The 11,437-nt window shown below is 32.8% G+C and overlaps 1 protein-coding gene across 1 annotated transcript; it reads left to right on the forward strand.

The window, feature by feature from the left end:
• The first annotated feature begins 903 nt into the window (after positions 1-903).
• On the forward strand, positions 904-9,236 carry LOC108192799 (gamma-secretase subunit APH1-like). The gene is made up of 6 exons (XM_017359290.2): positions 904-1,096; positions 1,179-1,337; positions 1,422-1,507; positions 4,653-4,778; positions 8,314-8,441; positions 8,752-9,236. The coding sequence occupies exons 1-6, from the start codon at positions 984-986 to the stop codon at positions 8,893-8,895; spliced, it is 756 nt and encodes a 251-aa protein (XP_017214779.1). The 5' UTR covers positions 904-983; the 3' UTR covers positions 8,896-9,236.
• The last annotated feature ends 2,201 nt before the right edge of the window (positions 9,237-11,437 follow it).

Consider the following 11,437-nt stretch of genomic DNA (forward strand, 5'->3'; position numbering starts at 1 on the left):
TTCTAAGCAAAGGAAACTCATATATGAAATGGCCTAATAGAACAAAGGACTTAGTTTAATCTTGATACTGAGCTAGAGAGCCGATAACCAATTGAGGTGAATGAACATATCATGCTGATCCATGTCCAAATATAACCCTACCGAGACTTATGCCAATTTTTGACATAACACTTTTCAAGTCTAAATCTAATAAATAATCTCATACTTCAAGAAAATAGCATAAATCTAATAGCCTAGATTAGACATGACTCGGGACATACGTGAGTTTCAATCTCCCAGACTAGATTATGATTGAGCATTTTTATCAAATTAATTTGTTTATTCAATAACAATATCTTAACATATATTTTATTTTATAATTACAAAAGAATTTATCAATAAAAAACTAATAAAATTAAGATTTAATTAATGAAATGAATAAATAAGTGAAAGATATGATTTAGAGGGGTGTATTGGATTAAGATTTTAAAGCATTTTTTTAATTCATGAAATCCGAGGGTATTCGATTGAGATTGTTTGAAATTCATTAAAATCTTGAGGTATTCGATTGAGATTTTAAATTATGCAACAAAATCTGGTGGTATTCAATCGGGATTTCAAATTATGCTTTAAAATCCGATGGTATTCAATTGAGATTGTTTAAAATCCATTAAAATCTGAAGGTATTCAAATGCTGATGGATATTTTTGGATTTCATAAAATGATGGATTTTGTGACATTCTTTAGTGTATTTTAAGTTTTTTGAAATCCCACCAAAATCGAAGAGATTTTGAAGCATTGTGCTTAAATCCTATAAACTCTGCGACATTTTATCAAGAACCCGCGCAAAATCAAAATCACATCTAATCCATTACAATCCATGAACGAATGCAGGGATTTGACTTTTGAGGGTGGTTATTATAGTATATACTGTATAATTTGGCAACAAGACGGAGGGGGTGAAAAGTGAAAACATAGGGCACGGCAAGAAGAGAGTAGAGGGGATGACAGTAGCAGCAGGGATCGGATACGCCTTGATAGCTCTGGGCCCCGCGCTTGCCCTCTTCACCGCCCTCATCTCCACTAAGCCTTTCCTCATTCTCACACTTGTCTCCAGGTATTCAATTTCACTTCAATTGGAGGACTCGTTATGTTGTTAGGGTTTTGATCTTTCTTTCTTTGTTTCTGAATGTTTCTAGTACATTACTGTGGCTCATTACTCTCATCGTCCTCTCGGCACTCTGGAGGGCTTTTCTTCCTTTCCAAGCAACGCAATTTGGCTGGTCCTATTTCATTCTCATTCTCACTTGTATCGTTTTTCAGGAAGCCGTTCGATTTCTTTTGTGGACAGCTTACAGGTGCTGCTGCTGCCTGCTATTAACATTAATCTTCTTTCGCGCGCTATATATGTTATTTATTCTTCATTTCGTAATTATTTACAGGAAATTGGAACATGTATTGAATGATTTCGCTGATAGAGTCTCGAAACCTCGCCTCTATCTTACGGATAAGATGCAAATTGCTCTAGGTCAGTTGTAATCGCCTCCCACTTTCGCTACTTTTTATTAACTAGTGCCGTTTCCATTTATATTGCTCCTAAACTTACATGTTCCGCGTAAACATGGATAGCCTAAGCAGATTTGTCAATCATTCCCGTAGCTTCTTACTTTCTCTATTTCCTATCTTTTGCCAAGAGCGCACAAAGTTTCTTACTAAGTTTGTTACTGCTTCCATCTCAGTAGGTTGTATACGTTTACTATTTGCACGCATTGCGAGACTTTTATAAAGTACAGTTTCATAATGGTTTTTTTTGAATAAAAGTTTAAACATCAAACTTTTATTTAAAAAAAAAATATTATGAAACTATACTTTAAAAAAGTCTTACAAACGTGCCAAAAAATAACCTATGATGCTCGGACTCTTTTAGAAGGATCCGACATGGACACATATCAAAGTGTCCGATTCTTTGAGTTCTAAAATCAAAGACTCGTGGACACGTTTTATAAGGATCGGACACTTGGATTTGGACACGACAAATATTTTTTTTCAGATAATATGATACTTTTTATAAATAAATATCTATTATTATATATAAAATACTATATAGACTTTTGAATAACAAGGGTAAACTAATATTTAATATATATATAAATTTATAATAGGGACAATGTCAAAAGTTTAAGGATTAAATTATACTGTAAAACAAATAATTAGAGATAGGTTATTATATCTCGTCCAAGATGAAGTGTCCATTTTCCAGATGGTATTAGGATCCGGATCCAAGTGTCGGTGTCGGTGTCGTGTCCTGTAGACACGGGTACGGCAGGGTTTTTGGAAGAGTCCAAGCAACACAGAAAATAACGTATGCAACTCAATGGGACAAAGGGAGTTTTAATTTACTAATCTCACTCTACACTTACTTCACTGTTTGTACATCTTTTTGTCAAATAATTACAAAGTGTTTACTGTCTTAGTTCACTAGTTTCTTCTCTTTGTGTTTAGTGTTTATAGTTTTGTATTTTATTCTTGTTCTGAAAAAGATTGTTGCTTAGGCTCTTCTTGCTTCAATTCAATATGTAAATAGTAATGTAGTGGGAAGATGTTGTTAGGGATTTGGAATGATATAGGAGAGGTATGTGAAGTAGTATGATTGAGGGGATAAACACCGATTTCCGTCTTTTTTAAATATGTGCAAACTTCTTAAAACTTTCTCTTTTCTCATTAGTGACTCGGTCAAAGTCACAAGAGTTTGACAAGTTAAATTTTGAATCTTAAAATGCGTGTGAAGGTTCATGCTGCATGTTCTATTGATGAAAACTAATTTTTGAAGTCTGTTTACATACATGATACATGTATCTAATCAATTAACTAGAAATACTAGTCATATATAGGTAGAAGTTGATAGCATGTAATGAAATAATGGATGGAACTAACAGTGCTAGCCAGTACATTAGCAACTAATAGTTGTGCACTATGTAAACAGTAGGTGAGCCAGTACCTCTAAAACTAATAATAGCGCACCATTTTAATGGAGTAGTTTCAGGAACTCCTGGGCCTGACAATGTAATTTTGTACTTTTGGTGTTTTTGAAGATAAGCACAACAGATAAGAAAAGAAACAGCAGAGAATTAGCAGAAATAGAGGTAGATCCACAAGAAAGTAGAGAGAATCAATGAGAAGGCAGAGCTTAGAGAGATAGAATGGGGTTAAGAACCCTAGAGAGAGAAAGACAATCAGTTGTAAAGAGAGAAAGAGAATTGCTGGAAATCATTCCGTTTCATATATTCAACATAATTTGAAAGTACATAACTTAACAACTATTTATAGACCATGAACTCTGTAACTCAGTCCAGAATAGACTAGTAAATGATTCTATTGCTTTTTACTAATTCTGTTTCCTCATACTACTATAGACTACTACTAAACTGATTCCTAATAAATAGCATTAACCATCTAAAGAAACTGAATTAAGCACATGACAATTGTGCTAATTTAATAAATTTAGCCTGCTAACTGAATTAAAATTTGAGTTCAAAGATAATTTCATAAATAGTTCTCTGCCTTTTTTGGCGCAAAATTGGTGTGTTCAATTCATCTTTCTATCTGGTTATTCTTTGATTAAATCTTTGAACTGCAGTCTTGTGTCATTTAGCTGGTCTGCAGTCTAGTGTTTCTAGCTGCATTTTAGAGTGTTTAGTCTCATTGATATACATGAGAGCTTTTTTTGCTGGGAGTGGATGATCATTAAGGTAGTTGCTCAGTTTGAGTGACTATTGCAGGGAAAAAAAGATTCCAGGAAATCTTTATAATCTCCACAAAATGTAGTTTAGGGCTCTATAAGTTTATGTTTGAAGAGAAAACAGTACAGAATGAAAGAGGCAGACAATAATTAAAAAAGGGAAGTCAATGTCATGTTTCTCTACTGGCAAAATTGAATAAAACCATATAATGTCCATTTTATTAAAACTAAAAAGTTGATATTTCATGTTTTCTGGACTGTGGATATATATATCTTTGTTTTTTCAGCTGTGAGTACACTCTAAAGGCAATATCTTAGTTCTCCTAGATTTTAAAAATAGTTCTTGCAAGCATAAGAATGTACAAATCACAAATTAGATGCAGTCTCAAACAAAAAAGTTGAACCATAAAGAAGGAAAGACTCAAATTAAAAGTATATGCAAGTTTTAATTCTTAACTTAATGAAGCCAAACTAGCGGGATATAGCAGACTGTCAACAAAAGGGATTTCAAGTGGATGATCGAATTTTTGAGTCACAAAGAGTTCAAATCAAGGATCTCTGTCCCAGTCACGCGTAAATAGTAGAAAACAGTCGTGAATTTATAGGAATATATCAAAATAAGAGAGGGGGGGGGGGGGGGGGGGGGGCTGGTAGTTTGCAATTGAGAGTCTTACTTTTAAAATGGGGCCAAACTGCATTTAGAGGCTCTAATACCATGACAGCATTATTACTTTTGTTCACCACTAACAGTGAATACAAAAATTGGATAAGTGGGCACAGCTATCTGAACACATTTAACAGCAAATTTTCAGCATTTTGCTTATCTTTGTTGTTGTTCTGCTCCTTTAGTTATCAATTGTAGTGAACATACATAATTTTATTATTATCCCTTGTTTTACAATTAACAGTTATCTAATCTATTTTTTATGCGCAGCTGGTGGTCTAGGTCATGGTCTCGCACATGGTGTATTCTTTTGCCTTAGCCTATTAACACCTGCATTTGGCCCAGCTACTTTTTATGTTCAGAAATGTTCACAAATGCCATTTTTCCTTGTTTCTGGTGGGTTGAATCAGTACTTTTAGTGCTGTATCCTTCTAGACTGTTGTTTATTTCTAAATTTTGATATGATGCAAATTGTGGATCACATATGTAGTAACTCTCTATGGCCACCTCTATAATAATTAATACTCCCTCCGTTTCAAAATGTTAGTCATATTTGTCATTTTCACATATATTAAGGAATCTTAAATGTGTTTATTTTTCTTTTTATTTTTAGCACTCTTTAATGATTGTAAATCTTGAAAACCAGCTAAGTACATTTAATAAGTTCAACTAGTGTATGAAACTAACTCCCAGATGTATAAAATCTCAAGAGAGCATTAAATATTTAGTACAACCGGTCAACTTTGGAAAGAGAAGTTCAAAGTTAAGTTTTAAAAAGTTGTATTAGGAAAAGAGTAGGACACATATTATGGAATTTTTTTTTGACAAATAGGACTAACATTTTGAAACGGAGGGAGTACATATTACATTTACATTTATACTATATTATTAAATTCGAAACTCAAAAAGTTGGTTGATATAGTACAAATAATAAAGACATCATCCACTATAATAGTTGTAGTAGCAGTTAACTACATGATTTGTTTGAGTTGGAGTCGATAACTATGCGAGTATATGTCATACATTTATAGTTGCATCCAAACTCTTCTATATTTGTTATTACTAATACATACATGATATAGAACAATACATAAAGTCGTTACTTCATTCACCATGGTTTGCAAGTATTGATCCTTACTATAATTCTAATAATATTTTTTCACACTGTGCTAAATAAAAAATTAAAAATATAATAGAATAACTAAAACAAACATATAAAAAAACCTATTACTCCCTCCGTTTCAAAATGTTAGTCCTATTTTTCAAAAACAAATTCCCATTATATGTGTCCAAACCTATTACTCCCTCCATTTCAAAATGTTAGTCCTATTTCTCAAAAAAAAATTCCCATTATATGTGTCCTACTCTTTTTGTAATGCAACTTTTCAAAACTTAACTTTGAACTTCTGTTTTCAAAGTTGACCAGCTGTAGTAAATATTTAATGCTCTCTTGAGATTTTATACTATCTGGGAGTTAGTCTCATACAATAGTTGAACTTATTAAATGCACTTAGCTGGTTTTCAAGATTTACAATCATTAAAGAGTGCTAAAAATATAAAGAAATATAAACACATTTAAGATTCCTTAATATATGTGAAAATGACAAATAAGACTAACATTTTGAAACGGAGGGAGCATAACAGGAATAAAAATATCATAAAATATTAAAGGAATCATTGGAATTACGAATATATATATATGGGTCATGTTCTTCTTAGAACCATTAACCTAAGAACCCTTAGAACCTTCTAGTATTAATTAGGATTCTGCAGCAGAACTGCACATGCAAAAAGTGTTGCGTTTATGTATTATATTTTAAAATTATTTTTGAACACACACAACGGTGCAAAAAACATGTATTTAGGATCCTGAAAATCTATTTAAAATTTAGGGTTCTACAGACTGCAGTAGAACCTTAGTGGTTCTAAGGTTCTATTTTAAGGATGGGTTCTCTCTTGAGGGCGACCCATATATATATATATATATATATATATATATATATATATATATATATATAGGGATAGGATCAAATAAAAACTTTTTTAAGTTACAAACTTACAAACTTTTCTTTATTCTCTCATCGTGTTAATCCTTAGTTATATAAAGTATCTATGTTGAAAATTCTTCAAAAAACATCACAATTTTTAAAAATAACGCATAAATAAATCGCGTTTTCAACACATTTATAACTGGGGTTCAACATCGGTGTTGAACACTAATTATCATTGTGTTGAATATATCTAAAAAGATGTTTAAACTATACCTCTGGGGTTTGGGTAGGGTCTAGAAACATAAATATTAGTTATATAACATGTTTACCTTAGTTCTTACATTTAAAAATTGGTTTACGTACTTCTCCACCACTATTTTAATCGATGTTCAACAAAATATGTTAAAAAAATGTTGAACTCATGTTATATATGTGTTGAACAAAAAAAGTTTGTAAGTTTGTACCAGAACCCTCCCCTATATATATATATATATATATATATATATATATATATATATATATGAAATAAAATTATTAAAACATAAATAATATAATAAATTAAGAAAGGAAACCCGTGCATCAGACGGGTTTTGTATAATATGCATGTCAACCTGCATATAAATCAGCCACGAGACAATATAATTATAATAATTACTGATACTCTTATAGATGATCAGGCTCTCTAACATACATTATTTAGTCAAATTCGAGAGACGACTCTCTCTCTCTTAAAATACTCTGCCTGCTGCACACGCAAACGTTTTCCTGTTTATACTCGCAATGAAACATCTTTTGTTACCGACGAATCCTCCCTTTCAGATTTGTAACTGACACTACAGGAAACACAATTAACTACACCAGATCCTCTAGAATTTTCCTGTCTAAGTTTTACATATTTTTCATTTTAAATCTGTAATTGAGGATTTAATATGCTGTAGACAAAGGCCCTTACATTACAAATAAAGTGTGCCGAATTTTCCCACTTGTGGAAAGGCCATTGACTTCTTCTTTGTAGCCAATTCAAAACATTCGTATTTCAGGCATACCGCCACATACAAGAACTTTTCTGTTTTTTATGAGAGAGTATTGAGTTTTAAGCAACGTTTTTCACAAACAACAAACCTTTAGGTTTCCCTCCATGAAACACAATTGTTTCAAGTCTTCTTCTTGGATGCACTTGGAGGTGTGAGTCATCAAACAATTATGTCCCTTGTTCTTTGTTTTGTCAGAATCTGTAGGAGTTTGCTGTAAAACCTGGGCCATCGGTTGTGGCATTCGAGTCTTTTCATCCATCCTTTCGATAGATGCATCCAATTTTTAACCAAAGCAAGAATAGTTTCAACTGAATTTGATTTTGTCTGTACCTGATTGAAGTTCTCAAAAATCAATTCTTAAATATGATTTTAGTTCTCTAACATCCAATTGTACTCCTTTCAATAATTCCTCAATTTGGTCTACTCAATTCTCGATCTGCCAAATGTATTGACTCGTTATGACTTCTTCTGCATTTCATATAACTTATATGTAAAATTAAGAATCAGAATAGCTACTGAATACTGAAACTTTTATTGATAATTACACATAGTACTACACATCACTTCGGTGGTATGGTAAATATCACCCACTCTTCCACACACTCATGCCTACCCCACATGCATACGTTTGATATCATTGATCCCGACAAATCCTCCTTTCAGATTTGTAATTGACACAACATGGCACACTATTAGCTCCACCAAGTCTTCCAGAATATTCCTATCCAAATTTAGCATATTCTTCACTCCAAATCTATAATTAAGAATGCTTAATATGCGTGACTTAAAGGGCCTAACACACATGTGTGTCACACTCCCACCATCATTATTAATATGCATGCAAATATGTCTCCGTTATACTGTTTGAATATAATTATCTTCTTATTACTGCATGTTGATATGCAGCAATGATCGCTCTTGCTTTTGTTATAATCCACACTTTTTCCATGGTCATTGCATTCAAAGGATTTGCAGAACAGAATAAGGTGGATCAATTGTTTGTTCCGATAGTTCACCTGGTTGCAGGAATGCTGGTAATAATTTTCAGTGCACCACACTGTACCTTGAACTGCTCACATAAATATGCCATGCAATTTATGAAATATAGTGTCCACAACTCAGAAAAACAGTAGTTATGTTCTGTCACAGCAATCTCAGTTGTAAAAGTTGTAAGTAAATGTTACTGCCTGTTGAATCTATATTGTTTTATTCCAGCGTAAAATATTCTTAAACAAGTAATAATCAAATAATCAACTTAGCTTGTTTATTGGAGTGTTTTGTTAAATCACTGCAACTTAACTCGTTCAATTCTATATTTTTCTGATCTTCTTTTAACATTCGCAGACACTTGTTAATCTTGCATCTGGAGGTTGCATGATTGGGATTCCTATGCTCTATCTAGTAGCGTTGGCAACATTAATTTATTGCGGAAAGATGGTGTTTAGGAGTTTGACCGAAGTACAAAGCAGTCAAGGAAATTCATGGTAGCAGGTCAATAATGCGACCAGGGAAATTCACCACTTAAGAAAATCGAGCATTCTTGCCCGTTTTGAGGCCAAAATACTACTCTTGCTTTGCTTTCTGCAAGAAATGACTAAACCGCTCATCTTAATACGTGCATGAGTAGCAGTGAGTTTCTTAAGAATCTAAGCAACACACTGATAATGTAGTACCTAGTTGATACTGGAGGAAAATGCTGACAGCACATTTGTAATCATGTAATCAAATTACAAGGCTGAACTAAATATTGATAGCTTTAACGAGTACAGATTGCTACTCTGTTGTAATTGCAAGAGACTTGTTAAGAGGAGGCGAGTGTACTTTATTTACTCAGTAGTGTAATTGCATCTAATGTTTTTTAAAAGAGAAACCTAGTAAATAAATGTAAGATGCTCCTTACATCCCAAATGGGTTAGTTGATTTTGGGTACGCAATTAACAACTCTAACATTATTTTTTATACATGCTCTCTATTTTTATTATTATTTGAAGAAAAAGTTGGAGAGAGAATTGAAGAAAAATAAATGGAATGGAAGGAGAGGGAATAAACCCTCAATCCTAAATCATAACCGTCGGTTAATTTAATTTACAGTATGAATGAATCATTTTAAAACCTAAAACCAAACCTAAACCCTGAATATTAACGATTGTTAATGACCCTAAATCCTAAATCATAAACCCTAATTATCGGTCAATTTAATTTCAAATATAAATTAATTATTCTAAAACCTAAATATGAACCCTAAAATATTAACGACTATTAATTTACGTTCCAATTATTATTTTATTAGGGGTTATCAAATTATTTTTAAAAAAGCAAAAAAAAAAACAAAAGTAACTAGTCCTGGGCTTGGGCCTAAAAAATGTAAAACGCTACTTTGGATACGTCTTTACTTGTTATTCAGGGCCAACTTTTTAAAAATGATTATTTTGGGCATTGGTTTAGTTAATCTGGTTATTCAGGTGCTTTTTTCCAAAAGGGGTCACGTTTTTGAATTTAAAGTTAAGAACTTTTTGTTTGAAAAATCTCTTGGAGATGCTCTTAAGAAACTGGTGCACATTTTCCCAACTCCAACAATACTTTTTATACTCTTTTCTGTTATATTTTATTAATATTTTGAACTAAAAAAAATATTAGTTACTAAAAATAACTTTAAAATCATGTGGAGTCTTCTAGAAGAATTGAGAGATAATAAACTCTTAAGTCTATAAAAAGTCTCTGACAGCATCTCCAACCCTCAGAAGCCTTTAGCTAAAAGTACATGTGGCTTTATAAAATTAAATTTTATAGGCAATGTTCACAAAAAATAGAACTCCAACCACACCAACCCCTTATGTATAATGGCTATATTTGTCAATCCGCTAAAGATCCGTAGCGAATTCCACGTCATCTCCCGCAATTTATTTTCTTCCTTCCCACTGATTACATATTATTTAGTACCATATTAAACTGATATATTCTATTTATAACAATTTAAATATTAATAACATATATTTTTTAAATTATAGTCAACCAATATAGTCAGTACCACTGAAGCACAATGTCTTACAGGTTCGGCCAATTTTACATAATGTCTTACAGATCAAATTTAGCAAACGATTATAGCTTCATTGGAGATGCTCTAAGAGCACTATTTGAACCCAAGAATATATACATTCACACTCTACCTATATATATATATATAGAGTTTTACTCCAATAGAAACCTCCTTATCCTAGAAACTAGAAACTATCACTAAATTTTTAAGAGAATATCACTAAATTCTCAAACAACCCACTTTCTCCTTCTTCTTCTCCAACCCACCAACCCTCCACCCCACTTCCGGCAGCTTCACCCCGCCACCCCCGCCAAGTCTCTGCTACTCTCTCCACCTCCATGCCGCCCGACCCTCCATAGCCACCACCTCCATGTCGGCCTCCATTATTTATATCACCACCAAATCCAACCCCCTCCGGCCTCCACCGCCCCTTCCATTCCACCTCCACCTCCACCTCCATCTCCACCTGCACCTTCGTCCTCACCTCCACCTCGGTCTTCCTCACCTAGAGTACCGTATATCTAGCTTAATGCCGATTTAAATTCCAGATCTTTGCCAAAAATCTGCCGGACAAAGCTAAAGGCTCCTTCCATGTCCACCACCACCATCTCCACCTTCACCTCCATTATCTCCACCACCGCAACCACCACCTGAATCGGCAACTAGAACAGATTCAGAAATTTTGGGCAGTTTCCGTAAGTTTTCACTAATTCGTGCAACACATATCACTAAATCCTAAAGAGAATATCACTAAATTATATTGAGGATATTACTAACTTGTATTGGTTTCTAGTTTTTATTTTAAGAGTGGTTTCTATTTGATCATGAGCCTATATATATATATATATATATATAAACAAAATTTAGTAGATTTAAAATTGAAAAAAAGTATATTAGTATACATATATATATACATATACATATACATACATATACATACATATATATATATATATATATATATATATATATATATATATATATATATATGTA

The sequence above is a fragment of the Daucus carota genome, chromosome 6 (assembly GCF_001625215.2).
Source record: "Daucus carota subsp. sativus chromosome 6, DH1 v3.0, whole genome shotgun sequence".
Classification (NCBI taxonomy): domain Eukaryota; kingdom Viridiplantae; phylum Streptophyta; class Magnoliopsida; order Apiales; family Apiaceae; genus Daucus; species Daucus carota.